At 43.6% G+C, this 27,801-nt stretch overlaps 1 protein-coding gene across 1 annotated transcript in view; it reads left to right on the top strand.

The window, feature by feature from the left end:
• The window catches only part of PPM1H (protein phosphatase, Mg2+/Mn2+ dependent 1H), a 215,571-nt gene extending 200,656 nt beyond the window's left edge, over positions 1 to 14,915 (top strand). Inside the window, exon 10 of the mRNA XM_050923794.1 lies at positions 12,498 to 14,915. Within this exon, the coding sequence (XP_050779751.1) occupies positions 12,498 to 12,645 (148 nt within the window). The 3' untranslated portion in view covers positions 12,646 to 14,915. The remainder of the gene's footprint in view (positions 1 to 12,497) is intronic.
• The last annotated feature ends 12,886 nt before the right edge of the window (positions 14,916 to 27,801 follow it).

The following is a 27,801-nucleotide window of genomic DNA, read 5'->3' as shown; positions in this document are numbered from 1 at the left end:
AGTAATATGAAGTGAATGAACCTTCTCTTGTAAGTTCTTCTGTATCTTTATGGATAGGTTTGCAGCTTGGAGGCTCTCAAAGTGGGGAATTATCAAATATGTGTTAAAAACCTGCTGACTGTATGGGGATAGGCTGGGCAGTACAATATCTTGGCATGGTTCTATTTTTCCCACCACACTAAAGCTGTGTGGAGACCTCAGCTTCTCCCAGTAAAGGACATGGCATATTTGTTTGTCCGGCTGATCATTTTCTTCTGGGAAGCTATTTCCCACCAAAGAATAACTTTCTCTTTCCCCTGAGAAATTTAGCAGCCGCAGTGCCACAGCACCAACCCAGTAGGCTTTGTTGCTAGGGAGTGCTGGAAGGAAAGGTAGTTTGCCCACCTTGCCCCTACAGGTTCTGAGCATCTTTTCCGCAGTGCAGTCATGTGGTGCAGGAGCCTTGCAGCTACATGTGGTTTTTGAATGTGGGGCTCCTGTACCGTTGCTCATTGTGCATTCACTTTACTGGTCATATTATGTTCTTAAAACCAGTCTTCAATAGCACATAACCAGAGTGCCAACGGCTGAATAAGTTGAGCGAGAACAGGAGCTGAAAAGTTTGACTGCAGCCTGTTTCATCAATAATATTTGCTATTCTCCTGGCTTTATCTCCTCTTCCTGGTCAACATTGCTCTTCCCAGCATCCTGTTATCTAGCAACGTTCCCAACGAGCTAAATGTCACATGTTCTCCCTTGAGCGAGCGGGTCAGTCTGTTTTATTGTGAATTAAAATATCAGAGTGAAGGGAGCCTCATTGTTGCTTCCCAAATTCAGGCCCCATGGTTTCTGTGCACAGCCACCCCTCTCTCCTGAGCCATCCCCTCTTCCGAGTGGCATTTTTCCTTATATGAAAACTCCCACTCGAAAACACCCGAGAAAAGAGCTTTTTAAACATTTTGTTCTTATTTCCCTTTTGTCAACTGGGAGGGCAGCCCAGTGTCAGACACAAAATCTGGGATATTTTGGCACCCAAATGAAAATGTGTGGAAAAATCCATAGAACTCTAATTACATTAGTCTGTCGATGGCAGTTGGTGTGGGAAAGAGGATAGCAAGTCTGAAAATGCTTCATGGATTTGTTTCTGAATCATGATCTTTTCAGGCTTAGCCCTGTACTACCACACAAAGGGAAAACGGGGAAGATAACCGTGGGCAAAGGCATTCTGACAGCCGCTTGGGTTTTTAAGTGACAGCCATTCCAGAGAAAATTGCAAACAGTATTTTCTTATACTGACACTTACAAACATGGAATGTAAAATAGCATTTCCTTGCAAGTGCTGGATTGTCAAGTGAATGGATGATTAGTGCGAAGCTGCAGCTGTGACATTCTGACCTTCACAATCTCTTCTGTCAGAGAGATGGGGTAGAAATGAGAGAGCCTGGGCTGCTTGACTTCCCTACAGCTTATTAGTCCCTCTGCTAAGATAGATAGATAGATAGATAGATAAATAAATACTAGGTTTTGCAGGAGACGCCAGGGTTATGGCATCATACAGCCTGCCCAAGAGAAGAGAAGCAGCAGCAGCATATATATATGCTGAACAGCCAACACAAAATGGTGCTTTCATTTAAAAAAACAACAACAACAAAGTCTAGGGATGTGCCAGCAGGATTGGGAAAATCCATCCCCCTTTCTCCTGCCCTGTTCCCAAAGAGGTAAATATCAGCCAAACCAAGTGCTAAAAGGCTCCCCTAATACTGTAGTGACCGTTTGTCTCTTCTATAAATAAGTTTTTTGAGGGGTTGCTTCCTGGATCTCTGAACCTCCCCACCTATCTGGGACTTCATTGACCCAGCTGTTGCTTCCTCTCTCCCTGGTGCACACTTACCACACCCACCTGCCCCTCAAAAGGGGGAGTCTCACAAGAACTGTCCACAAAACCTGGCGCTGCCCTTCTTATCTTGGTTGCTTCTTGCTCATGGCTAGTATGTGCACATAGTACTACTGAGTGCTGACTCCAACAATGGGAGGAATCTGAATGCCATGATGGAGGCAACAGCTGATCATGTGAACAGCCAACCCACCATCCTAGGTTGGGAGGAAGAGAGGCTGGGTGGGTGACTAGTGCCTAGGAACAGGGCCTAAAAAATAGGCACTGGTTACTGAAGAATGTTCACACAATGTTAAACTAATGGTCATACATGGGGTTGGAAAGGAATTTCCCCATGTCAGATTGGCAGGGACTTTGAGGGGATGTGCTTTGGCTTCTTCTGCAGCATGGGTCACTTCCCAGGATCATCTAGGTTTTTCTCACTTAATCAGTTCCATGCCATTGCAGGGGCCTTGGCCACTGGTGCACCTCAGTCCCTCCTGTTCTCTGCCTGTGGCACACCATAGTTTAGTCTTCCTGGGGCAATAATATTTTGGTCTAATTCTGGGTGTTGGCCTTGGTGTGGAGGTGGCTGAGTGGTGCTTAGTTGCTTGTGATATGCAGAAGGTCAGAGTAGATGATCTGGTGGTCTCCTCTGGCCTTAAACTCTATGAGAAACACTTGTAGCTCCCAGCTCCTACAATCACCCCATTCATCCCCTATTAGGCACAATGACTTTCTCTTGGAAAACCTGAGGCACAGTTGTCTCCAGGTGGGTAGCAAGGACTACCTTAGCAAGCAGTTAGAAGAAGAGGTTGTTTGCAAAGCTTAAAGTGAGCTGGGTGACTCAGTCAGTCAAAAGGCATAGAGAACCCCAGGGAAAGTCCCTTGCTGTTGAGAACGTACGGATCATCTGAGTCTGAAGTAGTGCTCCACGGTGGACAGACAGAGAGCAGTGTTGACCATCCCCCATCCTAGAGAATTTTCCTGTAATTTTTCTCCTCTTTTCAAGACATGATTCTACTTGCAACAGTGCAGGAATATGCCTGGGGGAGGATGGAGAGCTGGGTTTTGTGTGGAGTTCAGCTTAGAAACAAGTTGCTTGATTGTTGATTTTCCCAGTTTTGTCATGGCTGCCATCTGTATTTAAACAAGCTTTCCCAAAACTTTTGTTACAAACTAATGAAATCCTGTCTTCAGTTAGTAGCAGGCCCAGAACTTCTCTAAGCTCCGGTGAGGGAAGTAGTGGAAAGAGGAGGAGAAACTAGTCAGGAATCAATTAGGAACAGAGGGATCCTTAGGGTGTTAGGCGATGACGAAGGAAGAATGGTCAGAAAATATCTAACAGAACTTTGAGGTACCTCACCTGGTTGATGATGTGGGGGAGGGAGTCGCCAAACAATATATTACTTAAAACTTTATCCAGGGAATCTCAGTTTATCCGAGTTGACAGCAGCAACACTATCCAAGGACATACACATACCTGGAATCATTAATAGCTATTATAGACTAACAGTGGAGAGGAAGCATGGTCCTGAGGGTGAATCACTGCACAGAGATCATATTTAATTCCTGGCTCTGCCACAGACTTCCTTTGTGAACTTGGGCAGGTCACTTCATTTCTCTGTGCCTCTCTTACCCATATGCGTAATGGGGGTGATAATACTCCCTTCCTCCCACTCTTCTGGCCTTATCTATTTAGATTCTGGGCAGAGACCATTTCCTGCTACATTAGTGTACAGCAGCCAGACCAATAGGGTCTTGATCTCTGTGGGGTCTGCTACCACAATACAAATAATGGTGCCTACCTATTCAGCAGCTAGACAGTTACAATAGGTCTAATCTTTCAATCGTTCAGAAGTTAACTTTATTTTTATTACCGCAGTGCCTTGGAGTCCTACTCATAGATCTGCACCCCATTGTGATACGTGCTGTACAAAATCAGAACAAAAAAGGGGACAGTCCCAGTATCAAGGGGTTTACGCTCTAAATACAAGACAAGATGCACCAGATGATGGATTAGACGGTTGGGGGAAGTACGAGTAAACCATGAAACACAGTTGGTCTGCATGGTAGGCACTGGTCTGTGCATGCCAGCAGCCTAATCACAGTCAAGTTTTTTGTAGGTATCATGACAAAGGAGAGTTTTGAGGTGGGATACAGGCAGATTATGAGGTAGCTTTGCCACACATTTCTTGCACTAAGAATGAAGATTCTATGTTAAATGTCACCAATGAGTTAGCTGAACTAATTAGTAGAGGTTATTATACAGTATACAAAAGATTAGGAATCCTAAGAGGAAAAGCAGATTTTCTGGCTCTCTTTCTGATCCATCTAACATTGGTTTAATGCCATTAAATTTAGTGAGGTTATTCCCGATCTATTCCAGTGTAAGTCACACCAGAATCAGGCCCTTCTTTCCTTAAGTCTCAGAACAAACACATTTATTAGTGTTTTACCTGGTGTTCTATGACTGGACATCTGAAGTGAATGTTAATTTGTTCTTTTAAGTAATTTTGTGCCAGATCATTTAGGGACTTATAAATAATAGTGGCAAGGCATTTTTCATGCCAGCTTGCAAGAGGTAATTAGAACAGTCTTTCAAATGGCTTACAGTGATATTTATGAAAATTACCTTGCAGAATTGCTCTTGTTGCTTGGTTATAAAGAATATTTAAAGGGTTTAAAGTACTGTGTGAAAGATTTTACCAAATTGCCTCACAGTAGTCCAAATGAAGTATAGCTAATGGATTCATGATTATATAGCAGTCCTGACTATGAAACAGTGTCCTATTCTTCGGAGTAGTCCGTTAAGGAAAGATCTTACATATTGATCACTTTGCAAATATGTTTAAAATAATGTTGTCCAGCAAAATTCCAAGTTATTTGATTAGTTTAGTAACACAGCCTACGGTGAATTTATAAATGACTGGGAATGTGGAAATGACCCGTGGGAGAAATTGCATGGATCCTGTAATACCTTCCACATTGTCGTCATAATAAGAACCTCCATGTTGGGTCAGATTAGTGATCCATCTAGCCTAGTTTCCAAGAGTAACTTTAGAGGAAGGTGCAAGAAACACTAGAGTAAGCAGTTATGGAATCATCTGTCCACAGTAATGGTTTCTTACTAACACCCATTAATTAGAAGTTAGCTTATGCTCTGACACATGACAGTTTACATCTCTTCCAAAACTCTTGGGGCTTCTGTTAGTTTGTTAATTCTTAGTATTGGAACTCTGGATGTCTCTGTTATCTATATAAATGCATAATTCTTTGCTGAATCCTAAAGATGGGCCCAAACTGCAAAATACCTATATGCACTCTTCCTAAAATGAAGCAATATTCCGATTCAGGTTCTAGTTCATCCCATTACAAAAATGGAACCTCCTGTGAATTTCAGATCCAAGCTTTCCTGTTTCAGGCATAGTTTGATATGGGGTTTTGGTTCTATCTCCTCTTTTAAAAACTATGGTGGTGCAATCACATGGAAAGCGCAGTTGATTCATGAGATAAACTGCAGAAGTTTTGCATTGTCATGTGGTACCTGTCTTTGTGGTCATCATCTGGAATGTCTTCCAAGTTGTGTGACTGAATCTGAAGGCTTCATTTTTTATTTCAAGTGTCCATTAGAGCATTAGCACAGTGTCTTCATCCTGACCCCACTGTAATATAGGCCACTGGGCTCTAACAGAGGTCATCTCCTATATGTAAATACAAACCTGCTGATATTCTGCTGTCCTCCGACTTGCCTTGCAAGGGAAATTACACAACAGTGTTCCTAATTTTAAACACAGTGAAGTGATGATGGGAAAGCCCTTATGAGGTAAAAGGGAAGGAAAAGAGAAACAGTAGAGGACAGTGTGAGACATAAGACTATGCTTCAGGATTATTACGTGTTATAGCTGATGCTCTGCATCTCCCCAAAACAGATGACATGATCTCTGCCCCAAGGAGCTTACACAATGAGACATGAAGTAACAAGACAGTAGGGAGGGTTGATCATTTTGTGGTTTCCCAGTGCGGGCTAACCAGTGGAATGATGGAGTAAGAAAGGTGGGGGGTTAATATTTACACAAAATGGACATCCTAGCTGGCTAATTTCTTGTAGGTATTGTGGTAGGAATGGGTCTTAAAGGGGAACATGAATGATGAGTGGAAGGTGGCCTTGCAGATCAACTCAGGAAGTGCAATCCATACATAGAAAGCGGTGAAAAAGCGTAAATGAAGACGACAATGAAGGAGCATCAGTATCATGCTGTTTCCTCGTATGAGACTGATACAGCTCAGGCATTGCAGCTGTGCTCCCTGATTGCTACTTCAAAAATCTTCCGTTCTCTCCTTTCCCCATGTCTTGTCCCTGCTCTCAGGCTGTGGGGATAGGTAGGAGGTTCTGAGGAGTCACTCTACCTCCTTTGTGCTTTGGAGGCTGGAAAGCAGCCCACACAGGCCATACAGTCTGCCAAGAGTGTATTTCCCCCACTGCAGCCATTTCTCTTTGCAGTACTCCGCTGATCAATACTGACAGCTTTAGCAGGAGGGCAAAAAATACTCTCAAATCACAAGTTGCAATCCGGTGCAGCTTGTCATTGGGAAGAAGTACTTTAAGACTACTTCAGCAGTTCTCTAATGCTGTCTTGACAGTTGAATCCCCAGTTCACAACATTAGTGGATAAAGCATTCGATAATGGACTGCTGCTGCTATTCATCTCCAAGTGCCAGAAATTCACCCCATTTCCTCTGACGCCCAGCTGAACAGCAGTGCTCTAATTCAACTCTGCACTGGAGGAGGAATATGTTCCCTCTCTACTGTCTTTACCTACTCTGTTTTCTTAGCTTCAACATCTTCGTTTTCTTGTGTATTTCATATTCTGTCTGTGTGAGAATCTCTGGCTTATTGAAGGCTTTTGTAATCTTGTCATTTCAGAACAGCAGTTTGAACAGGAAAGCCCTTCAGCTTTTACACAGCAGCTTAAAAGCAATAGTGACTCCTTTGTGGTGTTGAATTATGGGAAGCCCTTGTAAATTAGGAACAGGTGAAAGACAAACTTTCCCTTTCACTGGCTTGCTGGCATTTTCTTCTCTTAAATTCTGACAAAAATTGAGAAATCCTTGAAAATATGCTCTTAGCTGCAACTCTCATTGATTGTTTTTATTCACCGCATGTCTGATACAAACTCTGGGTGTGCCATGTGGAATGTATTTGTTCTTTAGCCTCGCATTGCATGTTGGTATATGGAAGCAGAGGCATATGAATGTGTATTTCTTTGTATTAGGGCAATAGGGACAGTGCTTCTTGTTATCTCCTGTCTCTGTTCTTCAAGGTCTTTACTATAGAACAGACCTTGGCAACTGCAGCGTGTATGTGTGTCTAAGAGAGAGTTTGTGCCTATTTCATTGCCTCTTCACCTGTGTAAAATGACCCTGAGACCCCTTTCTTATCACAGAGAGGAAATCTCTTTTTAAAACTAGTGAGGCCTAGAAAAGCTTACCAGTTTCTCACTGCATCGCCAAAACACACCGTTCTCTGCTTTTAGTCCATTATTTGCATATGACATTGATCCTTCCTTTACACTCCGATTTTCAATCTCCGTTTACCATGCAGTGAAGTTTACATTGTATTTTAAAAATCCCTTCCAACTGCTGAGTCGTTGTGTAGTGTGTCTTCATATTTCCTGCAGGGTTGAGATACCAACAAGTGTTAAAATGAAAAACAGTAATAGTGACCACTGCTGTTTCTTGAGTATTCATCTTCACTAGTTACATGCAATCTTTTCTGATGTAAGCTTTGTGCCATTAAATAATGCACTCACCTTATTCTGACCTCAAACCCTGTAGCAACCATCTCTTGCATAATGAGCGCCCTGCCATTTATGATCATTTGAAGTGTCTGCTCTTTGTCCTTAGATGAGTTCTGGTGCAGGTCACTTCCCCAAAAGGTTTCCCTGGAGTGCTGCCCTTAGAACTGGTTTGGGGCCTTGTCCCTTGTACTTTGTGTTGTTTCTAGAAAGTGATTCCTCCCAGTTGGTGGGGCGATGTACCGGACGTCTGTGGGGTTTGCCGTGATGCCAGAGTCCTTGGTTCCTATTCCTTGTATATTTGGGTCAATATTTGCTGCTGATTTTATTATATAACCCCTGGATACCTTCCCACCCCCAAAACACGCACGCTGATCCTGCTGCCCCTTTCCAGGCAGAAGCAGACAGGCGTTGGGGAAACAGGGATGACAAATATTATCAGCTTTGAGATAGCCTTGTGATGGGTGAAAATGTACATTGTCATGGAAGGGTGAATCCAGCTAATGCAACTAGGATTATGTGGGATATTCTTCATGGTAAATATTGCACTAGCACCAGAGGTAGAGTTGAGCAAGGACTCGTGCTGTAAAAATAACACTACTAAGGAGCTGATCTTTCAGACTGAGGGCTAAGTATCTGAGAAATTGTAAGTGAGCTGCTTTCTCTTGGAAACAGAAGTGTCCTGCATTGATGCTCCAGTGCCATTGTGATCAGTTATGTTATAATCCTCTGGAAGGTAGAATCAGTCCTGTCAAAATCTCAAAAAGTCCTATGGCACCTTATAGACTAACAGACGTTTTGCAGCATGAGCTTTTGTGGGTGAATACCCACTTCGTCAGATGCATGTACTGGAAATTTCCAGGGGCAGGTGTATATATATGCTAGCAAGGTAGAGATAACAAGGTTAGTTCAATCAGGGAGGATGAGGCCCTGTTCTAGCAGCTGAGGTGTGAAAACCAAGGGAGGAGAAACTGGTTTTGTAGTTGGCTAGCCATTCGCAGTCTTTGTTTAATCCTGAGCTGATGGTGTCAAATTTGCAGATGAACTGAAGCTCAGCAATTTCTCTTTGAAGTCTGGTCCTGAAGTTTTTTTGCTGCAGGATGGCCACCTTAAGGTCTGCTATTGTGTGGCCAGGGAGATTGAAGTGTTCTCCTACAGGTTTTTGTATATTGCCATTCCTAATATCTGATTTGTGTCCATTTATCCTTTTCCGTAGAGGCTGTCCAGTTTGGCCGATGTACATAGCAGAGGGGCATTGCTGGCATATGATGGCGTATATTACATTGGTGGACGTGCAGGTGTATGAACCGGTGACGGTGTGGCTGATCTGGTTAGGTCCTGTGATGGTGTCGCTGGTGTAGATATGTGGGCAGAGTTGGCATCGAGGTTTGTTGCATAGTTTAGTTCCTGAGCTAGAGTTACTATGGTGCGGTGTGCAGTTACTGTTGAGAATATGTTTCAGGTTGGCAGGTTGTCTGTGGGCGAGGACTGGCCTGCCACCCAAGGCCTATGAAAGTGTGGGATCATTGTCCAGGATGGGTTGTAGATCCCTGATGATGCGTCGGAGAGGTTTTAGCTGGGGACTGGATGTGATGGCCAGTGGAGTCCTGTTGGTTTCTTTCTTGGGTGTGTCTTGCAGTAGGAGGCTTCTGGGTACACGTCTGGCTCTGTTGATCTGTTTCCTTATTTCCTTGTGCGGGTATTGTAGTTTTGAGAATGCTTGGTGGAGATTTTGTAGGTGTTGGTGTCTGTCTGAGGGGTTAGAGCAGATGCAGTTGTACCACAGTGCTTGGCTGTAGACAATGGATCGTGCGATGTGCCCGGGATGGAAGCTGGAGGAATGAAGGTAGGCATAGCGGTTGGTAGGTTTTCCGTATAGGGTGGCGTTAATATGACCATCACTTATTTGCACCATGGTGTCTAGGAAGTGGACCTTCTGTGTAGATTGGTCCAGGCTGAGGTTGATGGTGGGGTGGAAGCTGTTGAAATTGTGGTGGAATTTTTCCAGAGTCTCCTTCCCAGGGTCCAGATGATGAAGATGTCATCAATGTAGCATAGGTAGAGAAGGGGTGTGAGTGGACGGGAGCTGAGGAAGCGTTGTTCCAGATCGGCCATAAAAATATTGGCATATTGTCGGGCCATGCGGGTGACCACAGCGGTGCCACTGATCTGGAGATATATATTGTCATCAAATTTGAAATAGTTGTGTGTGAGGATAAAGGCACAGAGCTCAGCAGCCAGTTGTGGTGTGGCATTATCAGGGATACTGTTCCTGACAGCTTGTATTCCATCTGTGTGTGGGATGTTCGTGTAAAGAGCCTCTACATCCATGGTGGCTAGGATGGTGTTTTCTGGAAGGTCACTAATGCATTGTAGATTCCTCAGGAAATCAGTGGTGTCACGGAGATAGCTGGGAGTGCTGATGGCATAGGGTCTGAGTAGAGAGTCCACATATCCAGACAGTCCTTCAGTGAGAGTGCCAATGCCTGAGATGATGGGGTGTCCAGGATTTCCGGGTTTGTGGATCTTGGGTAGTAGATAGAATAACCCTGGTCAGGGCTCTAAGGGTATGTTGATTTGTTCCGGTGTTAGTGTAAGGAGTGTCCTGAGTAGATGGTGCAGCTTCTTAGTGTATTCCTCAGTGGGATCTGAGGGAAGTGGCCTGTAGAATTTGGTATTGGAGAGTTGTCTAGCAGGCTCCTTTTGGTAGTCAGACCTTTTCATGATGACAACAGCACCTCCTTTATCAGCCTCTTTGATGATGATGTCAGGGTGGTTTCTGAACCAATCCGTGCAACAAACCTCATTGCCAACTCTGCCCACATATCTACACCAGCGACACCATCACAGGACCTAACCAGATCAGCCACACTGTCACCGGTTCATACACCTGCACATCCACCAATGTAATATACGCCATCGTATGCCAGCAATGCCCCTCTGCTATGTACATCGGCCAAACTGGACAGTCTCTACAGAAAAGGATAAATGGACACAATCAGATATTAGGAATGGCAATATACAAAAACCTGTAGGAGAACACTTCAATCTCCCTGGCCACACAATAGCAGACCTTAAGGTGGCCATCCTGCAGCAAAAAAACTTCAGGACCAGACTTCAAAGAGAAACTGCTGAGCTTCAGTTCATCTGCAAATTTGACACCATCAGCTCAGGATTAAACAATATCTGGAAAGACTGTGACTGGCTTGCCAACTACAGAACCAGTTTCTCCTCCCTTGGTTTTCACACCTCAACTGCTAGAACAGGGCCTCATCCTCCCTGATTGAACTAACCTTGTTATCTCTAGCTTGCTTGCATATATATACACCTGCCCCTGGAAATTTCCACTACATGCATCTGACGAAGTGGGTATTCACCCACGAAAGCTCATGCTCCAATATGTCTGTTAGTCTATATGGTGCCACAGGACTCCTTGCTGCTTTTACAGATCCAGACTAACACAGCTACACCTCTGATACTCAAAATCTCAGGTTAGCCATTTAGGGATTTGTTATTGTGATCATTCCTCTAAGTGTCTTGCAAATACATTTTAGTTTAGTGCAAAACTGCAGTCCTCCGTAGCTGAGCATATGATCATTGGACTGACAACATTTCAGTTGTGTGCAGTGTTGTTGTAGCCATGTCGGTCCCAGGATATTACAGAGGCAAGATAGGTGGGGTAATATATTTTATTGGCCCAACTTCTGTTGGACAGAGAGACAAGCTACACAGAGCTCTTCCTGCTTTGGGATCTGAAGAAGAGCTCTGCGTGGCTTGAAAGCTTGTCTCTCTCTCCAACAAAGTTGGTCCAGTAAAATATATTACCTCCCCCACTGTGTCTCTCTAACTTTTCAGTTATACTTATTGGCCCTGACTGAGTTCTGCTAGAAAATCATGCAGAACAAGAGCTGCCGGGTGCATGGCTGGCTATGTGCCAACTTCGTGCTTCTGGGCCCCAGAGCAGTGTCCATTGTTTCTCAACTCTTTCATGAAGCTGGGGGACAACAAATATCTGCAATAAATACAATGCAGCTCAGCTCAATGGAGTGCTGCTCTGTTTTGCAGTTTTGTAACTTAATGAAATGGCTAGCAAATATTTCCAAAACAGTAAGCACCTGACATCTCACTTTGGAACGGTCTTCACTGAATTTGTGAATCTGAAGAGACTGCTGATTTCATTAATCTGACTATATAGCCTCTGTGTATTTTGTCAGTTTTAAAATAATTATAATGGTTTCAAAATAGGATACTGTTTCAGTGGAAACTGACAATTCATCCTTTTGGTGTAAGGTATAAATTGAAGTAAAGATCAGGGAGTTCCTGGATTTTATTTTTGGCTTGGTAACCAACTCACTATGCGTCACTCACCCTCTTTGCCATAGTGTATCAATCTGTGAAGTGAAAATACTACTATTTAACCTTCTTTAAAGAGGTGTTTGACACTGAAAGTCAAGGTTTTCAAAAAGGGTTTAGTGCTTTTTTTGGGGTGCTCCATATAAGACCCCTTACAAAGGCCTAATTTTCTGAGGGATGTTCAGCACTTTCTGCAAATTGGGTGACCTTAAGGTGTCTTGAGTTGGGCACCCAAAATCACTAGTCGCTTGTGAAAAACTTGGCCTAATGCTTTAAAATTTGTAAAATGCTTAGAGATCCTCAGGTGCTAAATAATTTTTACTAGTAGTCAACACTTGTTCTTTGATTGCTGATGAACGGATCTGACAGGTTGTCTTTGTATTTCACAAATGTAAATCTCATGAGCTGTGAAAACAAATTCTTCGTAATACTAGCAACTGTGATCTCTGCATTCTCTATTTCTGCAATGTAACTGTGTTCCTCCTCCTCCACAGATACACGTTAGCAGCTCAGGACCTGGTGATGCGAGCCAGGGGAGTGCTGAAGGACAGGGGTTGGAGAATATCCAATGACAGACTGGGCTCAGGAGATGACATTTCTGTCTATGTCATTCCTTTAATACATGGAAACAACTTGTCATGAAAGTAGCACCGACAATGATAATGGGAGGGTGATCTTTTTAGGAAGAGCCTTTGAAAAGATGTGATGTTCAGATCTGACCAGGACAGTTCTGATTGATGTAATTTAATCTAAACTCATGCTGGAAGGTGATGTTTCTGCCCAAAAGGTAGGGCTCTGCATAGATACTGTACACGATTAAAGGTATCTCTTAAGGTTACTGCTTCCCTATATTAATGGTTTTTGGTGCTTAACAGGAATGGAACTTAAATGCTGCTAATATATTATGGATTGATGGTTCCCTGTATTGTCCCTACATGTGAGGACCCCATTGTGACCTGAAACAGGACTTGGCTGTTTCAAGCCACATGGTAAACTGAAAAAGATTATTTTCAGTTTTGAAAATAGAAACAGGGATTGAAAGCCAGTGAGGCTCTCAACATTCCCAAGATGACTGAAGTCATGTCCTTGGGATGGGTCATAAAAAAATAAAATAAAATAAAACTTGAGCTGACACTTGATGTTATTGGTCATTACGAGTCATTGTCATTCTTTTTCTATGAAGAACTTCCAAAAATTGTACATATGTGGTTGAGTTCTCATTTTTCCCACTTAAACCCCCTTCAGAACACTCTGGAGACTTTACAGCTCCTTATTTCACATGTTTTGGTGGCAAAACCAAGACTGTCCTTGTGACTTGGTCTAACCCACCACAGCCAAGCCATCTGCAAAAATTGCCTTGGCGAGTAAGGCACATTGTGTTGGAACAAGAATAAATCTTGCAACAGGAATTGTTTGTCAAGATTTCCTTTGATGTGTAACCATGATGTACCAGATCTTTACTTGATGCAGAGTCCCTCTGGAAGCCAAGGTTTCTTTGGGTAGGGCTACTCTGCAGCTCAGGTAGACTGACTCGTGCTAGCGGGGCTCGAGCTAGTGCGCCAAAACTAGCAGCATAGACATTTCAGCTCAGGCTGGAGCCTGGGCTCTCAAGTCTGAGGTCTGTGGGCTTGAGAGGCTGAACTCCAGCCTGAGCCACAATGTCGACATTCCTATTTTTAGCCGTTTAGCTTGAGTCCATCTGCCCAGGCTGGGAGGCTTGCTCCTAGCTGGAGGGTAGACGTACCTTTTGGGACCTAGGATTTTCATTCTTTGGCTGGTTCTGTGTTCTTTATCATGCATCCTGTTGAAAAGAGCACTGGACATACAGCTTAGCGATCAGTGTTCCCTAAATGTATTTTGTCTTCTGAGTTTGGGTGTCTATTTTAAATGTTATTGTTCTAGTTGTTAACCCAGAAACAGATAGCAACCTTACTGAAAACAGTTTCACTTCTGTCTCCCTTAGTATTCACCATAAAAGCCCTCTGCCCTGCCCCCATCATCAGAAGGTGGCAACTCACTCATAACTGTGCACCTTCTGATACTGGGGTAGAGGATTAATATGTTAGTAGAAGTCCTTGGCTTGCCTGGTCTCCTCTGCCAGTTGTACTCACTTGATGTTAAAAAAAAAAAAAAAAAAAAAAAAAAAAAAAAAAATCTCTCTAAATAAGATACCAGCGTAGAAGCAACAGTGCAACAGGAAACCATTCAGGCAAAATGCAGTGTAGACGTAGCCAGTGTAGTGCAGTAACTGGCGGTGTGATTTGCAGCTCATGTAGCCGTACCTGCACTATCCTTAATCTAACTAATCTGACTAAAAACAGAGTGAGCTTCAGCGTGGGCTAGCAATGCCAGGGTGTGCCCAGAGATCCCGAGGAGCTTGGGCAGCCTGTGCTGACACCCACACTGCTGCAGATTCACTGTTATTGAGGCCTGGGCTAGCTAGATGGTTATGGCTCCACAAACTGCAAAGCACAGCTCGGATTGCAATGCAGACATAGCTGCAGGTACTGGTCTATAAACATAGAACTCTCTTCACTGCCAGCAATTTCAGTCCTTTTTTCAGAATCTGCTAACAGATAGGTGGGTCCTCATGTCTAGCGAGCCCCCTAACCATGTACTGCTGGAGCTGCTGATGCCAGTTTGTAAATAAAATTGGCTAGCTAGGAGAAACGCAGTTGACGTAATCACAGAAATATGGGAGCGCTAACTAGACACCTCACAAATGGTATGGTTGTCCCGAAGGAGAAAGTGCCAGCTTTAACAAACGGAGGCCGTGTCCTCTGCATTCCCTGAGGTGGTGACATTTTCTTCTGAATAGGAGAGGCCTGGAGCCTTCCAACTGAATCATTTATTATGTGCTACATAAACAAGGTACCATGTGTTTTCAGTGACGCTCAACAGGTGTTTAGTTCATTCCATGGCACTACAAGGGCTTCTATGCCACCTTGATGTGCAAGTACAACAATCCCAGTGCACCAGACTTAAAAGCCCCTCCATGTCACTGGCAAGCAGGAGTTCCAATCTGAAATGAGGCAGTGCTGAGAGGATAATTTGGCTCAAACATGCCCTAAGTGTATGACTGTAGCCTGCACACTGTTCCATGGATTCCACAGTGCCTGCATGTGAGAGCACTGCAGAAAACACAGCTGTTTCACAATGCAGAGCCTCCATAAAGCAGCAGCATATCTGCTTATGTATCGCTGTGCTTTACCTTTTCTGCCCTTAGCCCTTTTTCTTTATGCAAATAGAGAGAGAGATGCAGATTTGAAATCTCACTGAGTCTAGAACATTTTCCATATAATCTCTCATAGGTTTTATAGTTCAAGCAAGAGCTTTTTCCTCATGCACCTATTTATTTTTTCTTTGTTTGGCCTAGTAAACTTATCCGTGTACTTTTTCATGGGTTTTGTGTAGTCCTCAGTGATTCAGTTCACTTAAATCAGGAGGGAAACAATGGCAAATCCTTTTGAGCAGTACTAACAGGAGGGAGCAATGGTACATCTCACAGTAATGCCTATGGTAGCTGCTGTGAGCCTGATTGATACAAATCCAATGCCCGTGTGTTTTCCTTGATTTTAGTTACAAATATGGTGTCTGCAGCTGCCATCATTCAGAAGACAGGAAGAAGAAAGATCTTTTAATTGAAACTCATTCATCAGTAGTGCAATATGTGACTCTGCATTACAGCAAGATTTAGAATATTACTGTCCTTAAAGTGCAATGGAAAATATACCTTCCCATTTAACCGTCTTTTAAAAAGTAACCTTAAGTGTTTGGCACCAACAGTAAGGTGCATAAATCAAAAGTAGCAAAATGACTCTTAGGAAAATCTTCCCAGCATTGCTATTGCTTTGTGAATTGAGCTCCGTAGATTTCCTTGTTTTTTCATTCCGACTTCCACCACAAATCACCTCATCCCATTGCAGCTAGCGCCTCTAGATCATGGGGTTGGCTTCCAGAGCACTTCCTGGAAAGGCCAAAAGCACGTCACTCAGAACACTGAGAAAGAAAACAGAAACTCTTGAATTCTCTGCAAACTGAATTGCAGTCAAGTCCTTGTTTTAATGAGCTCTGAGGATGTTCTAGTTTAATAAAAAGCTTCCCAGTCAAACGTAAGTTTACTGCAATTGTGCTGGTGTTTTTTGTTTTGCTTTTCATTCAAAACCTCTTAAACATGCACATGCTTTCCTCATTAGAAATGTCTGCCCTATATAATTCCCTTTGATACAATGCTGTTGTAGCCTGGCTTTTACCTATACCTCAGAATAAATACCTTCTTACCACTCCTGTGTAGCATTCCATACTTTTCTCCAAAAAGTGATGCTTTTAAGAGGTGGGGGAATATTTGGGGCAACGGGGGAGAATTATTGAAAAGATATTCAAGTACATCTTTTTTTATCACAGACTCTTGCTTCCCTTTGTAGATTTCAGCATATTATGGGTCGCAGCAGCAAACATTTCTGAAGGCAAGTAGAAAGCTTTGAAAATTTTCTTCCCACCTATGACTACTGTTGTGTGCATGCCATTTTCCAGCAAGAGCATTTTGTGCCTTAAAGACACTACTTCAGTAATAAGGCATGTTCCATTAGGACAGCAAATCTCAGTCCCTGCGCTGCCAATACACACATGCGCCCATAATGGATCAGCACACAGAAAAGCTCTCATTCTGACAGGATATTTGACATGCAGCAATTGGACTGCCTAGGAATGATCAGCTATGGTAATAATCCTACTGTGCCGATCAATAATGCTGCTTCACAATGCTATCCCCCTTCAATCAAGCAGTACTATTTACAAAATCAGGCAAGTCATCAAATCATAGACTAACAGAAATTATATATGGAAAATGACTAATAAACCGTCTAGTCTATCTCTTCTGCAAATGCTGGATAACTCCCTAAAGCTTTTTTTTCCAAGTGCTTGCTCCAGTCTTATTTTAAACATCCCAAGCAAAATGACTTCCTCGATTCTCCTTTGAATACTGTTCCATACACTAATACAGCTGTCTCTCAAACTTTCTCCTGCCTATGTGGCCAAAATTTTCTCTTGCTTAATTTAATGGAAAGCCCAGATATTTCATTTCTATCATGTCTCTTTAGGTAACCAAAATGAGTTACATTCTCTGAGTGAATACATAATCATACCACCTGAGAGAGCTGATTGTCAATAGCCCCTGCACCAGAAAAGAGAGAAATTTCCTAATAAAACAAATTGAAAAGCGACAAGGCTGACTGTAAAGCAAAAGTGGCTTTTAGGCCATGGGACTGGCAAGAAATTATTTACATGATCAAATGCCACTAAAGAGATCTCTGAATTACTATAGTAGCTATGCCCTGTCTCCATGCTGATTTGAAGCACAACACTTACAATATCTGGATGGGTCTTGGCTTTGAACTGTACTTGTACATAGACTTGGTTTTAAAGGACACTACGCAACCCAGCCAACTCTATCATATTTGTTCTTGCCTTTTTTTGCACATGTGACATCATGGCTTGTATCTAACATAAATTCCAGACTCTGGTAATTTTGTTTCCACAACATTCTAGATGTGTAAGTAACCTTTTTGTTCTATCTGGCTCTTAGATGTGGCTATATTAATGTGGCCAAAAATGCTGTAACTGCTGCTGTTTTCTACCTGTGATGTACTTGAAGGAGGCTCCCTTGTCAGCCTCCACCTTTTTTGTTCTTCCATGGGTACTTTCTTTTACTACTTTTTTTGTGTTTTTCCATTCGGTAGCTGCCACTTTCCATCATTAGCGTATTTTGAGGAATGTTTGATTGTCTAGACTTTGTATAGCCCAAACAAAGAAGAATCTTTTGGATGAAGATGTTTTGGACCAATGTACTTTTGCTTTGTGACTGTGAAATGTTACCTTTTTTGTAACCTGAGAACAAAAAATGTTTAGTAAAGGGATATATTTTGTGGGGGGTTTTTGAAACTTTTAAGTGCAATGAAAAAAATAAGGATGCTGAAGAAATGTATGCGCAGAGAAGTTTTAAAATAAAAAATAAATTACATATATATAAACACTTCATTTTGATTGTCATTGTCACGGAGATTACTGTCCCAAATTCCTTTACTGTGGAGTTGATGATTGGCTAGTAATGATTATTGTTAACATGCTGTGTCTTACAAGAGATGAGATGATTCACTGCCAAATAGTCTCACATCTCAATGGAATTTAGGGAGCTCTTGTGAAGCAAGGGCATGGTCACCGGCTTCTGTGAGAGACAATCTGGTCTCAGCCTCAGTGGATCTCTAAGTCATGGTCAGTGGGCCACAGCCTGACAGAGTGGATGATTCTGCAAAGTGCTCAATCATCAACTCAGTTTGTGGCAAATGCAAAATGGTAGCAAGTGAATATGAAAATTAGACGTGAAGTGACTTTTGAAAAGTGTGACATACTTCCTCAGGGGGGCAACCTGGAACTGGGTACCACTGAGCCCTCTGTCTCACCAGCCTGGGCTCCCTCACTCACTGTGATGCTGTAACAAGCTGCATTCCTCTCCAGGACTTGCACCTACACAGCCATATGCAAGCAGAGACACACCCAGCTGCAGTTACATGAATGCTTTCACTAGCCACTTATGAACTAAGAATAGAGGTTTCAGCCGGTTTCCTTCCATTTCCCCAGCCTAGGAATCCAGAACTATAGCGTCTTGTCCTGGTCAAAAGCCTGCCCAATGTACGTGTATTACACAGTCCACCCCTTCCTCAATGTGGAGAGGACAATGCGGCAGCCTCTGTCCCTGAGCAGATTTCCCTTTTGCTCTTCAAACACCACGCTGTTTTAGGTGAAAAAAATAAAAGATTTATTAACTACAGAAAGATCCATTTTATGTGATTATAAGTTAGTTACCTAGAAAACTAAACAAAATCACAATCTAATTTCTATAAACTAGACAGGATTTGAATTAAGCAGTCTCTCATCTAGATGGTACAAGCAGTTTGCAGATCTTTCATACATAGGCGGGGATTCCTTCTTTCCCACCTGGGACCACTCTCCCCCTGTTCAAAGTCTTTTCTTGCAGATATATTTCTAGGGCTATGGCTACACTTGCAGCTGTACAGCGTTGCCATGGGAGTGCTCCCACAGCAGCGCTTTGAAGTGCAAGTGTGGTCACGGCGCCAGCGCTGGGAGAGCTCTCCCAGCGCTGCAGGTACTCCACCTCCCCATGGGGATTAGCTTACCGCGCTGGGAGCAGTGCTCACACTGGCGCTTTACAGGGCTGTAACTTGCTGCGCTCGGGGTTTTTTTCCACATCTTGAGCGAGGAAGTTGCAGCGCTGCAAAGTGCCAGTGTAGCCAAAGCCTGAGTATTGTGTTGTAGGGGGAATGAGGCCCTGTAATTATGTCACTTTTATAGCTTCTTCCGTGTGGTGGGAACTGCATTGTTCCAAGCAAAGTTTCCAGCAGTGTTTGTGGAAAATTACATGGAGTCCAGTATCACATGATCTAGTCACTTATCCTTACATGCTTTGAGTCATAGAAGCCATTATTTATATTCTGGCTGAAGCATCCACAGGAAAGCCCATCAGGCGAGGATAAGCTTCTTCTATGGCCTATTGTGTTTCTTAATGGGCCATTACTTTGAATGGTTCATCCACGATGTGCTGGCTAGACTGGATGTAAACTGCCTTGTGGAGTCACTCAAGGAGAAAATACATCTGAAATATTGGTACATAGTCAATATTTGTAACTTCAGATACGACAGTACATACAATCCAACAGGATATTAATGTTTAACAGATGGAAGACTTTTAAAATGATACCTTACAAGGCATACTGTGTACAAAACATATCACCATGGTAAATATGGGGGTGCCAGGGTATTGCTTAGGGGCAGAGACTGTCACAAAAAGTCCACATATTTTCAGGAACGGTCACTTTCTTAGGAATCGTGGGCTTACATTCTCAAGCTACATAACCATAAAGCCAGACATAGTTCTGATGATTCCACCAAACGAAACAAATGTATATTTGAATCACAGAAGTGCAGAAGCAGCTGTAAGGCACACTAGATACATGTAGTAATGCCTGCCTCTTTGAATCATAGCAGACCAGAGCCCAGGGCACTATTCCTGCAGGAGCCCACGTATCACAGAACTCCAGCACTTAGGTGCAATTCCAGCTTTTTAACAATGTGTCAGCTTCAGAAACATTTCCCAGCAATCAAACCATACATTGTTTACATGTGTGAAGAAAATACCGCCCCCCCCCCCAGAAAGCTTACTAAATTAATGCTATTTTTTCAATTCCCTACTCCTCCCCCTCCTCCAGTATATTAATTACACTAAAATGTAACTCAGGATTTCTGTATCCATACAATGTAGGGTTTTATGTAGTTTAATGATATTGGATTGTTTATTTTTACTCTTTAACACGTACAATCCCTGTTCAGCCTGAGGGTGATTTCTAAAGGCACAGCTGAGCGTTACATGACAAGCTACTGCTTGCAAGTTTCAAAATCTTCTCATACCACAACCCTTCAAGCTAATATTGCCTTAAAACAAACACACACACTTGTATAGTCACAATTAATTAGTTTCATTTAAAAAAAATTAAACCAGTGACCATAATGGTCACTTACCTTACTTGGAAGTATGCAGCTGTGTGATTTTGATTACTTTTACCCTGACTTTTCCTCAGTATATGTCCCATTGTTTATTACTGTACTGCTGAGTCATGCCTACTGGGGACAAAGCCTGTGGGTAGGTCTTCACTACCCGCCGTATCGGCGGGTAGCAATCGATTGCTCGGGGATCGATATATCGCGACTTATCTAGACGCGATATATTGATCCCCGAACGCGCTTATATCGATTCCAACCAACCCAAACGGAGTTGTGGAATCAACAGGGGGCGCCGCGGACATCGATCCCGCACCGTGAGGATGGTGAGTAATTCGATCTGAGATACTTCGACTTCAGCTACGTTATTCACGTAGCTGAAGTTGCGTATCTAAGATCAATTTCCCCCCGTAGTGTAGACCAGCCCTGAATCTCCTTTTTTTGGTCTGGAATGTGTCTAGCACGCTTGGAAACTGCAGAAACAAGTGTCTGGAGCAGGGGTGGCCAAATGTACTGACCCCCAAGCCGCATATGACAATTTTTAGAAGTTCAAGCTCCATGGCGCACCTGCTGGGGCTCGGGACTTCAGCCTTGGGGGTGGGTGTGGTGCGTTTTGGGGCTTCAGCCCCATGGGAGGTGCCTGCCAGGGCTTGAGGCTGAAGCCCTGAGACCCGGCAGGCATGCTCTGCAGGGCTGAAGACCCAAGACCCCATCCCCGCTGGGCCAAGCTGGACGCTGCAGCCTTAGAGCAATACAGTGGCAAACAACAGCTGCTGCCTCCCTGTGGTGCATAAACAGCCATCTCTCCCTGCAGTTCCCAGCTGTTTGCCTTGCCATGCGGCGCTAACACCTGGGAGCTGCAGGGAGGGGCAGCAGAGGGTAATGGGCAGGGCTTGCTGTGGCGGGGGCGGGGAGAGGTGTCTCACAAGCTGCTGGAGGAGCCAAACCTTTAAATTGTGTGCCCCTTGCTCTCAGCAGGTACCAGTCATCTCCAGAAGAAGCCCCTAACCCCATTACCCTGCTACAGGGTAGAAGCCCTGAATGCGCCCCCACCCCACCCCAGTCTGGTAGGCAGAGAAGGAGGGGCATGTGGAGAGGGGGCCCCGTGAGCCACACTTTAACTGTAAAAGCACGGCATACAGCTCTCACACTGCAGTTTGGCCACCTCTGGTCTATAATATGCAATGACAGGGAACTAAAGACTATCAAAGCCTTTTTTAACCTATAATCGGTGCCCTTCCAAGTACAAAATTCTTAATGACTAGACCTAGAGTGGTCTATTATTCGCCCCTCAGATACAGGCTAAACCAGGGTTCAGCAGGACAAATTTTTTTCGTGGCCTCAGAGAGTAGCCACTAACTCTCGCTGGTGGCCCCGCTCACACTTTTTCCTAAAATGCTTAATTCGCTTTAGGAAAAACAAATAAAAACACACACACAACCGTTTAAATCATTATTACTAGCTAGTGAGTCTGTTGTGAAAAGTGACATTAACAAGCATAGAAGTATTGCTTTTCACAGATTTACTCTGCCCTGTCAAGCATAGGAACAAATTAAGCCCTGGATGTGGGGGTCAGGACAGGCAGTGGGAGGGTGGAGGCAAAGGGAGGGGTTGGTGGGGAGCTGGTGCCCAAAGCCCTGTGGCCAGAGCCTGCCGCTCCTTTCTTCTGCCAACCCTGGGCTGCTGAAGCCTAAAGCCTGAACCCCATCACCCCTGGGAAGGTGGCGAATTCACCAACTGCCAGGTCCTCCAACATTGTGCCCCAGGTGTCTCCACAGGGGAAGCAGGGCCAAACCACTGCTGGCAGCCCCAGGAACCAACACCAAGGCGGTGCATCCAGGAGCAACAGGGAGGGGCCGCTACTTTGCTGGTGACTGCATGTGGCCACGGTGGTCGCATTTGAGAAACGCTGGTCTAAACTATGCATGAGAGTGGGTAATGTAATATACTTGCTGTTTTCATTCCTTAGGAATTAGGTAACATTCACAACTCGAACCCAACGTAACAATTTCTCTCTATACGTCCTATATACAGTAAACTAATGATTGGCACCATAACTTATGCTTGCTACTTTTACAGGATGGCGTCAATTATCTAAGCATCATAGAGGAATGATGCAAGTTGTAGCATTTTACTATGTTTTGCCTAATTACTGAAAAGCTGTTAACGGCCTGAAAACTCATATTGTCCTAAACACATTCCTGTACTAGCTGCTCAAAGTTTTTAGCATATGAGCCTAGACTGCAATGTTTACTGAGTCCAGAACTACTCTAGAACTGTGGCAGGAACAGTGTATAAGCTAAAGTTATTGCACATCCTGCTTTTATGGGCAATGACAAAGAAGGAATTTTTTTAAAGTGTTCTACTTTGCAAAACAATGGAAGGACAACTGAAATGATTAGCGCATGAAAATCCCTAAGGAGGAGACTGAAAGAACAACTATGTATTTCTAAAGCAAGATGAAGAAGAGGGAACATAACAAAGGTATAAAAAATAATGGTACAGAAGCAGTCAGTTGGGGGGGGGCTCTTCTTTACCCAATTTGGCAATACAAGAACAAGACTCTTCCAATGAAATTAAGAAGGGCCAAATTTAAACATGATCTAAGGAAATATATTTTTGCTCACTCCATAATGAGACTGCAGATCTCGTCTGTGCTGCCACCGGATATGAGACAAAGAACTAAAGTAGGATTTCAAAAGGATTAAGTATTTTTATGAATGACCAGGCTAGCTATGGATACATTAAATAAGACAAAAAATATATGCAGATGATGAACAGTCATGTTTATGGACATAAACCAAATAACAGTCTGGGATTAGACCTGGAGAAGACCTCTTTGTAAGCTTGAAAACTTCGCTTTCACCAACAGAAATTGGTCCTATAAAAGGTGTTACCTCACCCCCCCTTGTCTCTTGGATTAGAAAGCCATTTTCCTTTATTAACATAATTGTCCAGTCTTTAAAGATACCAAATGTGGCTGATTTTTTACTCCTGGATGTTTGTTCCCTAAAGCAAGACAGTCAGAACTCCCTTAAGATTTTCTGAAGACTTTTGTTGTTTTTGGTGGTGTTCCTAAAGGCAACAGCACAAGCTAGGAATGCAAGGCCAATCTCCTTTCTAATGGTCTCAGGCCTCTTCTGAACTTAAATGTTATACCTGAAATTATCCTGTCAGTTCTTCTTGAACAAGGGCAGAAAAAGAGCTCCCAGCAGGACTGATCCAGCTCTTCCACCTATTCTGCTTCACTATCCTTTCACGTGTTCTCATCTCTGTTCCTGTTGGGTCTGGTTCTTTGCTTGTTTTAGTTTGGTGATCCCACCGCATATTCACGGGCACCAACAGGGTACCAGACCTCAGAGGCACTTTGGTTCAGTGACCTGGGCCGTCTCTTTGGTGCTTCAGTAGCTTTTGCCTCAACACTTCTGTTTTGGTGCCCTTTTGGTTTGGTGTTTTGCAGTTTCGTCTATGAGACATGTCCCTGTGCTCTGGGGTTCTTCCAGTGTTGAAGCTGCTACTCCTGAGCGGTTAACACAGCAGACAATATCAAGCAGTATCAGCACAGAAGAAAGATGTGCTCATTCATGCTGGACATTCACTGCAACCTCTGTCAGATCTGGCTGCAGCTGTCATCGGAAGCACTCAAATGTTGTGGTCCTCACCTCCACCCACGAAAAGCCAGCATGAGGCAAAGTGTAAGTCTATCCACCTCAACCATTGAGTGCTGGCACTCGGGGGCAGCACCTCCCATAACAGTGCAGACTCAACTTTTCTCAGCCAGGTACTTCACCACATGCCAGGTCTACAGGACCCTCGAGAGCACAATGCTTGTAGTCACTTGTACTGAGCTGTAGTGTAGATCACTGACCAGGCATTGTCTCCACATAAGCAACATCTACAGGTGGCACCAAGAGAGCCAGCCACTCTCCAAATTATCACTGCCAAAGTCCTTGACACTAAGCAGCTGAGTACCCTGACCAGTGGGCTATCGGGATTCTGTTGGAATATTGGGGTGTATTCATTTACCTTAATTGTGAGCTTCATTGTAACAAGCGAGTGAAGTGTCATAAAATGTTGCGTAACAACAAATGTTGATGGAAAAAGGTGCAGAAGGAAGACAGACTGAATTAGTCCAAACAAAAGGCCGACTGATATAGTTCAAGGACTGTGTAAAAATCATGTAACTAAGAGACATGGTGTCATAGTATAATTCCCAGATCTGAACCTTAGCGTCCAAAATATGGATACTAGCATGAATTTCCCTAAGCTTAATTACCAGCTTAGATCTGATATGCTGCCACCAATCAGGACTTAGGTAGAGTGCCTGATAGACTCTGGTCTCCCCCAAAACCTTCCCTGGGGACCCCAAGACCCAGATTCCCTGAGTCTCACAACGAAGGGGAATAAACCATTTCCCTTCCCCCTCCTTTCTTCCTCCCAGCTCTTCCCACCCTGGGTACACTAGGAGAGATAGACAGATTCAAGCTCCGTGAATCTAAACAAAGGGATTCTCCCTTCACCCTTCCTCCTTCCCCTCACCCAGGGGCAATACAGATTCAAGCTCCGTGAATCTAACACAATGAGGAAATTTATCCTTCCCTTCTCCCCACCAGTTCCCTGGTGAGTACAAACTCAATTCCCTTGAGCCTCAACTGGGGAAAAAAATCAAACAGGTCTTAAAAAGCAAAACTGTTAATAAAAAGAAGGGGAAAAAAGTACAAGTTATCTTTGTAATTTAGATGGTAAATATTACAGGGTCTTTCAGCTTATAGACAATAGAAAGAGAAAGCTTTCTCCAGCAGAAATACAATTTAAAATACTTTCACCCAAATACACATTAAAACTCTACCAGCCAGATACACAGTTGCAAATACAGAAAAACAATTAAAAAGACTAAACTGTCTTTCTACTTTTGTACTTACAAAATTGGAACAGAAGATTAGAGAGCCTGTAGGTATGTGTGGTCACTCTCAGAGCCTGGAGAGAACAAAGCAAAACCCAAAACTACAAACAAAGGCTTCCCTCCACCAAGATTTGAAAGTATCTTGTTTCCTGATTGGTCCTCTGGTCAGGGTTTTTTTTGGTTCCCTGTTTGTTAACCCTTTACAGGTAAAAGAGACATTAACCCTTAACTATCTGTTTATGACACGTGGTAACTAAAAGACATGAGAGACCAGAAATCAATGAACCAGCATCAGCAAGTCAGAAATTAGGCCCAAATAGGTGGAAAAAATAATGAGGTGATGAGCCCATTCCATCCATTGCTCCCTTTTGGGGAGGGAAGTCGAGCGCAAGCACAATTGCTGATTGAAAGAAGGGAAAGGAGTGAGCAGCACCATCATGGCTATTATTGCCACAGTCTTCTGGGATCCTGGGATCCACCAGGACATCTTTGGGTCTTCATCATGTTCTTCTGATCCTGAGAGATGTCCTGACCACAACAGCCCAAGAGAGGGCTCCAGAGGACACCACCATCTTCACTGGCTCCAGCTAAATTCCAAATACCTCCTGGGATGCCAGACTGGCTCCCTCCCCATGTGTCCTTTTCCTTCCCCACCTCATTTCTTCACTTTTCTAGCCCTCTCCTTTTTCCTCCTGTTTAGTGTCTGTTTTAGCCAGCCAAGACTGTATGTTGTGCAGCACGGTATTGAGCCCGTCACCAAAGATGGAGCTAAAAGCAATGTCCTAAACAGCCCGATGCTGGTACAAGTTTGCCAGGTCCTGAAGTGACTGCTAAAACCATGTGCCATGCCTGTGTTTTTCCAGCAGACATTGCAAATGAACAGCAACAGAAACTACATTTTCTATCTTTGCTGGTCTTTTCTCTGCCCTCTACAGTGCATTTATCTTGTTTTTTTTCTTCTGGGAAACAGGCTCAGCCAGTAACAGCAACAGTGACAGCTCTAGCCCATCTCAACAAACTCTTTCTTTCCCCAAAAGGTCAGTTGTTGCCATCTAAAAGAGTGTCGAGGGATGCTCTTAAAAACTCTTCAGCTGAAGGGAAAGGAAACAAAGGTGATGGTTAAAATGAAAGCCTTATTTAATACTTTGCATTTCAAATGCTTTAACTCCTTTTTTTCCCCTTTATCTTTAATAAAAGGTTTAAAAACTTTTTAATGGGTGTTTGCCATGGTATGAAGTCTCTGTACACCGACCCCCCCACCCTTGTTTAAAACTGTTTAATGTTGGCCAGTTTCAGGCATGTGTTACCATCTTTCATTCTTTGGGCCCATTTATTGCATCTAAATTAATACAGCAGGCCTCTCCCAAGCTCTCCTGTTCAAACTGTTCCACATGGTATAAAATATTTAAATATTCATTGTGGATGAAACAGAGCATGAGGCCATAGACTAGTGGTTAGGGGTGACATTACCCAGGGTACATTCTGTCTCCCCTTAGTTTGCCACCCTGCGGTTCCTTTTATACAGCTTTGCTATGAGAGCAACCACTCCTGGTGTGCTCACACCACACCTCCAGCATGTAAATTACTCCCAGTTATGTTGTATGAGTGCTATAGCCAGCCACTCATGAATTACATTGCAGCACACCACCAGCAAATTCCCAGTCCCAGACTTTCTCCAGAAATGTACGCCTTATTCTGCCCAGCTCTCTCATATAAGCTCCTATAAAGTCTGTCCTTTTATTAACAGAAAATGATATGCACAAATCCTGTTAGCCCAAATGAAGTTTCCCAGACACATTGGTTTAGATCATTTCAGGAGTCTGCTCTCCCTTCTTAGTTCTTTCTCTTCTTCACAATCCTCTCCAGCTGGAGACAAAGTATGTGTGGCTGAGAACCCCAAACTGTTTCATTGTCAAGATTATTTTGCTCCTTCCAAAAAAGAGCCCTCTAACCAGATGATGGGCCATTTGATTTTGTTGCTACCTGGCTGAGGCATCGACTAGCCTTTTGTCTCTGGGGAACTAGCTTGTGAATGCTCTCCAGATTTGGAACATGTCTTAGTAATATCATGGAAGGCAACTCGAGAGAGCTTCTAGTCCAGTTCCCTGCATTCAAGGAAAGACTAAGTATTATCAAGCCCAGTGGTTCTCAACTAGGGGTCTGCAGCCCCCTGGGGTGCTCTGAGCCATTTCAGGGGGACTGTGGGGCCCTGGGGCCCAGTGTCCCCTGCAGGGCTAAAGCCCAGAGTTGCGAGGGTGAAACAGGGAGCCCCAGCTCAAGCCCCAAGCTCTGGTACCCCCACAGGGCTGAAGGACAGAGTCCCG

This window comes from Gopherus flavomarginatus, chromosome 1 (genome assembly GCF_025201925.1).
Source record: "Gopherus flavomarginatus isolate rGopFla2 chromosome 1, rGopFla2.mat.asm, whole genome shotgun sequence".
NCBI classification, from domain to species: Eukaryota; Metazoa; Chordata; order Testudines; family Testudinidae; genus Gopherus; species Gopherus flavomarginatus.
Note: the sequence above shows the minus strand (reverse complement) of the source record. Positions and strands in the feature narration are given on the sequence as shown.